This window comes from Hipposideros armiger, unplaced genomic scaffold, assembly GCF_001890085.2.
Source record: "Hipposideros armiger isolate ML-2016 unplaced genomic scaffold, ASM189008v1 scaffold_201, whole genome shotgun sequence".
NCBI classification, from domain to species: domain Eukaryota; kingdom Metazoa; phylum Chordata; class Mammalia; order Chiroptera; family Hipposideridae; genus Hipposideros; species Hipposideros armiger.
The window spans coordinates 1,870,740-1,876,647 of record NW_017731551.1 but is presented as its reverse complement, the minus strand read 5'-3'; the positions used below and the strand labels follow the sequence as shown (position 1 = coordinate 1,876,647).

At 45.4% G+C, this 5,908-nt stretch overlaps 1 protein-coding gene across 1 annotated transcript in view; it reads left to right on the top strand.

The window, feature by feature from the left end:
• The window catches only part of KIAA1549 (KIAA1549 ortholog), a 127,324-nt gene that overhangs the window by 4,583 nt on the left and 116,833 nt on the right, over positions 1 to 5,908 (top strand). The window contains exon 2 of the mRNA XM_019653242.1: positions 2,298 to 2,489. Coding sequence (XP_019508787.1) covers positions 2,298 to 2,489 — 192 coding nt within the window. The remainder of the gene's footprint in view (positions 1 to 2,297; positions 2,490 to 5,908) is intronic.

Genomic DNA, 5,908 nt, shown 5'->3' with positions numbered 1-5,908 from the left:
CTCACGCTGGCTGCTGGCTACACACGGTAGCCCATGGCAACCCACTGCTTCAGGGGTTGCAGCCTACGCTGTCGCCGGCGAATCGCAGCAGCCCAGCTCCAGGTTGAGCTGTTGTTCAGCATCTCAGCTGTAGAGGGCAGTGTCACTGGCCCTCATATGTGGGATCTGAACCGGGGCCCTCTGGCGTCCCAAGCTAGTTCTTAACCATCGCGCCACTCGGCAGCCCCCTTCCCCCTTTTTTTTAAACATATACATTTCTAGAAGGGAAATTACAATGTAATTTAAATCAAAGGCCCACCAGGCTGGATCTTCACATGTTTCTTTCTGTGTGCTGGGTGCCTAATAGGTGCTTAGTAAGTTGAATGAATCAATGTTCTGTATAGAGCTGTAATACTGAAATAAACAGCAGTTTGCACGGTTGCCGGATTCACTTCATTATCACTACCATTGCACATTACTTTTAAAACCCTTGTTAAATAAACTTGTAACACATTGCTCTAATTTATATTACTTTCGAGTTGGATGTTTTTTCCTTATTTTGTATTTGTGTTTCGTGAATTTTCTGTGTTTTTTCTCATGTATCTGTTGTGATATTTATATATATATATTTATTTAAATTTCTCTTTTTATAATATGGATAACAGCCATTTCTTTTCTTCCATGCGTTGCATTTTCCCCCTTCCAGTGGATTTTCTTTTAAATTTTATATAATTTTGAAATTCAGAAGTTTTGGTTATTTTGTTTAGCAAAATCTGCCATTTTGTTTTTCCTTTCATAATTTGTTTCATTGTATTTATGCATATGACAGGTAAAATTTTTACTTGAAGTGCTATTTTATTAGTCATTTCAAGGTGAACATTTGTTATACTTTTTGACTGGTTTAGTGTCATACGAACGAAGACTTAGATAAATGTTTTAAAGGAGTGATCCCTCCATCTCCTGCACCAACAACTTGGGGATGTGAAAGTGCTTGTTAAGAATTCAGCTTTCTGGGGCTCACCCTTGACCCACATTAGAATTTTTGGTGGGGATGCCTGGGAATTTTCATTTTTAACAAGACCACAGCTGATTTTTCGGCACTTTAAACTTTGGAACCACTGACCCAGATACTATAAATCCAGTAACTGAAAATTTAATAGCATTTTGGGGGCATACCACTTAATATCTTGCAATTTTCTTTCCACTGTTAGAAGAGTTGATTTAAAATCGTGACATTGAAACCGTTTGTTTTGTTTGTTTGTTTTATCTAGTTTGCTTGGTTTTCTTTGGGTTGGGAGTCAAAAGGACATAGAGGACTTCATTTTCAAGTCTCACTCCCGTTCCCTGGGGAACAGCGGCTGCAGCCTTTGTCAGGAAATGCTTTACTTAATCCTGAAAACAGAGCCCAGCCAGGGTGTTGTGAAAGGTCGCCAGGGACCTGGGAACCACAGGTTTTCTTGTATCAGTGCCCTGGGTGCTGGAGGCAGCTAATTACTGTAATTATAATCACACTAGGTTGATTTTCCCAGATAGGAAGATGCTGTTCTAACTGATCTAATTTGTTGCCAAGTCGTGGCCACCCACCTTTCATCTGCAGCTAGCTCCTGGCGACATGATTTCTCTTTCACATGCCTCGGCAGCACGATGTGTTGGAAAGCACATTGGACTGTGAGCTTAGCAAACCCAAATGCGCTCTTTCCTGCTCATAACGGGCTTTGTGGCTGTGGACAAGTTTCTTCATCAGCGTAAGAAGGAGGTCAGTGAGATGACGTCCCTTTTAGCTCTTACATTTCAAGTCCCCATGTTGGCTGCCTTGGAATGTACTCGTTATAGACAGCAACAGTCTTGTTTCTATTGAAGGTCTGTGAGTGTCTCCATCGCACTGTCCTGATAGGTTCTAGCTCAGTCATCTGCTAAAAGCAGTTCACTCTTACCACTGTATTCACTTCTTTTAAATAAACCCTCCTCTATATTTCTCTCTTGCATCCCCACCCCCAGGACACCTACTTTGCTCTCTCTTATTCTCTTTGTCCCTTCCTTTTTTCCATCTTCCTTAGTAACGCTTTAAGGCATGCTAGTGCTATGGCTTATACAATAGTTTGAGGCACTGCTTCTCCTGATTAGTGAGACTGGAACCTTGCTACTGAAAGTGTGGTCCACAGGCCTGTTAGCATTACCACCTGGGAGCTTGTTAGAGATGCAAACTCTCAGGCCCCACCCCAGACCTTCTGAATCAGAATCGGCGTTTTCACAAGGTCCTCAGGTAATCACACACTCACACTCACTCACACTCACTCACACTCACTCACACTCACTCACACTCACTCACNCGCGGCGCCGACGCCGAGGCGCGGCCATGGACGGGAAGACCCGCGCCGGGGTCGCGCTGGTCCCGGGGCCGAGCGGCCGCGGGCCTTCCGCTCGCCGCGCCCGCCCGGGGCTGCTGCTTCCCGGCCTCTGGCGGCTGCTGCTGCTGCTGCTGCTGGCCCGGCCGGCCTCGTGCGCCCCAGGTAAGCGCCCACGAGACCCTCGGGCCGCCGCCGCGACCCTGCCTGCCTTTTATTGCTGTTATTTTCAAAATCCTGCTTTCCCCGCCCCATCCTTTTATTCTCCACCGCTCCCTCGCCCTCCTTTCTTAAGATGCGTTTCCATTCTTCTCGGGCCCAGCAAAGAAAGGCACGGAGGAAATAAAACGAAAAAGCAAGCGGGTTGTGGCCAATCTTGCTCAAGGTCTGCAAAGCTGTCTTCTCCACGGAGCCCGAGGCCGGTCTGGTGGCTTCGTCTCCGAACGAGCCTTTATGTTCCCCTGCGGAATGCAAGCTCTGGAGTTGTAGCTTTGCATGGCTGTATCAATGTATATCAAATGTTTGGGAATACTTTATTGTCGGGGCGAAGGGGGTACATTGGGTGTGTGTGCTTTAAAACGGCATTGCATTACTCCGAGTAGCCCTGCCGCCCGCAAGATGCAGGTAGGCTGGTGGTGTCCCCCCAGTGCACAGGACACAAAGAACACTCAAAGAATATCTCTTGGAAAGCGCTCTGGCCATGGATCTTTCCAGGGAACCAGCTATCGCTATCACTCCTGCAAAGGCATCAGTACGATACAGTGTGAAAATATTGTGATTCTTAAGTGTCAGGGCATGAAAGGAGTCACGGTTGTTTTTACAGTAGATGCAGTTTACTGACGGTTCGTCAGCACGGAATTAAGAGGCATGATTTATGAAGAAGCATGTGGGTGGGTTTTGTTGTTGAGGAAATGATTTAATTCATATTGCTTCTCCAAAATGTTTATTTGTTGTCCGTCCCCCCCAACCCCCATGCACACAGGATGGTCTGGAAACCATCTCTGAGCTGACACGCTATAAGCCAGTGGTGGCCCTTGGCACACACATTGACCGCTTTGGGGGCAGAAAAGGAAAGGTGGAAGGAACAGCTGTGGGTGGAGAGCTGCTGCTCACGGAACGAAAACAGAAAGCCATGGAAGCTACTAATCCTCCCTTCTCTTGGGAGCAGGGCCAAGGGACTGCCAAGTGGCTTTGGAAGGAAATGGAACATATTTGAAGATGTCCCTTGGACCTCACTGTCGGAATTATAACCAGTGCCATGTAGGGGATAGTGCAGTAGAAGCTCAGGAAGACACTTCAGAAATCATAGAGTGGAACCGCTCCTTTTACAAAAGAGGAAACTGGGAAGTGACTTGTTCAAGGTCACAGGCTAGTTGGTGCAGAGTCATCACTTTTCTGTTTGCCCTGCTGCCTTGACTTATACACACCTGAGGCCTCCAAATAGATTTTCCGTAGCTGGGTGGAACCCTGCCTCAAAGCCACGCGGGAGCTGCGGGCGACAAAATGGGTCTCTTTCAGGCTGTGTACAGAGAGTGCAAACAACGGTGCCTCATCTGGTACCTCAGCTCTCAGTTGTACTCTCTGCGTGTTGCAGCCCTGGGTGTCCAGGAAGACCCTGGGTGTTCTATGGGACGAGATAATCGCGAAGAGTGCTCTTGGCTTAGTCAACAAAGAAAGCCCGCCTGATGCTAACAGATTCATCAGCTGTGGGACACCACAAACTAATCATTTTCATTTACTGAGTGCTGCCTTTGTGCCAGGTGCTACGTTCTATGCACATGATCCAATCACGCTATGAGTCAGGCATCACTGTCCCCAGTTTACAGATGACAAAACGAAAGCTGCAGCAGTTTAGTTTGACTCCAAACTCTATGCATTTGCCTCTGTACAGCGTCTCCCATGCAAATGTGGCCATCTGGGTGGGTATACTACAAATGTAGAGAATATAAGTAATTTTTTGGATAAATCTAAAAATCAATATTGGGGCTGTTTGTCTTGTCCCTTTGTAACTTTCTCTTCTTTAGAAGTCCGTTCCTATTTTACGTCAACCCCCCAATACAAATACAGGCCGACCCCCGCTTTATTGCGCTTCACAGGTGTTGCGTTTCTTACAAATTGAAGGTGAGACCCTCCACTAGCAAAGAGATCATGACTCACTTTATTGTGATGCTCGCTTTATTGTGTCGGTCTGGACCTGAACCTGCAGTATCTCCGAGGTGTGCCTGTCTTGTATTCAGCTTGGAGATGTGAAATTAATTCTATTTCTGCTCTAGAGCTGACCACGGAAACAGACACGTCACCCTTTCACTAATTTGTGTATTGGGCGCCTCTGGTTTGCGCAGCTGCTTCTAGGCTGGGTAATAGAGCAGGACCCTGGCGAAGTGGAGGACACGCACCTGTTCTGAAGGATCCAATTAGAGATAAAGCAGGGCACGTGGACTGCTGCACGGACTGGTCTCGGGCAGGAAAAGCAGTGAGTGAGAGCGTTCAGGGAAGACCTCTCAAAGGTGGTTTCTGATCCGAGGCTGTGAGGAGCGATGTTGGTGAAGGGTGACTTCCTCATGCATGGTGAGTGGTGGTTGACCCTGGAAGGAGGCTGCATTTCTGTTGTTTGTCCCTGGTCTCCTCTCTGTGCCACTAGGACCCTCTGGCTCCCAGTCCTGAGTGTTGTATTTTCACCATGAGATTGGGGATGGTGAAGGCTTTGCTGGGTCTTGCCATGGTGGTGCACTTTCTAAAGAGTAAGCCGTGTTAGTCTAAAGAGCAAATGGCATGTCTTAATCCTGTTTTGGATTTCCCAGGTTAGGCACCAGTCTCTCTGTGGCCGTCTGAAAACCTCTTCCTTAAGGAGATTCCTCTTTCTTTGTTAACTTGTGTTAAATGGAGTCCACCTTCCAGCTGCAGCCCCTTATTTAAAGTCGTTATTTAAACTTCTGTGTTTTATTGATTTCTTGTCTATTTCTATTTCAGCGTTTTGAATGTGCCCCTTTTTTGTGTGTTTAAACATTTATAAGTTGGGTCTTGGTGTTCACTGTTGTGGAAAACAATTTGTAATACTTTGGACTTGCTTTTGAATGTTGTGCTTTTAGGACTGGCTACTTCCACAACATAAAAAGAAGGAATTGTGCCTTTTTCTTCATCTTATTTGCGGATAGGTCTTTCTTTAAATAATAGTTATTCTGAAATTGTTAACTTTGCCAAGAATTTGAAATTACTGGGAGGTGTAGAAAACAAGTAGCCATAATCCTACAATTTATAGGTAACACTGTAAATAGTTTTGTCTTTGTTAACATTAAAGAAATGAAAATTGAATTATATGCACAGTTTACTTTTTTTCACTCAGTATTTAACTTATGCATTTTCCTATTCGTTAAATATTGTTTGAAAACAGTTTCCATCCCAATAATTTACTTAATTCTTTTATTATTTCCAGCTTTTTTGGCTGTTGTAAATAATGCTGTGATGAATAGCTATGTAGGTAATGCTTGGTCCATATTTCTTTGTGGGTTTTTTTTTTTTAAGATTTTTATTGGGGAATTGGGGGTATGGGAACAGCGCTGGGGAATTGGGGGAAGGGGAACAGA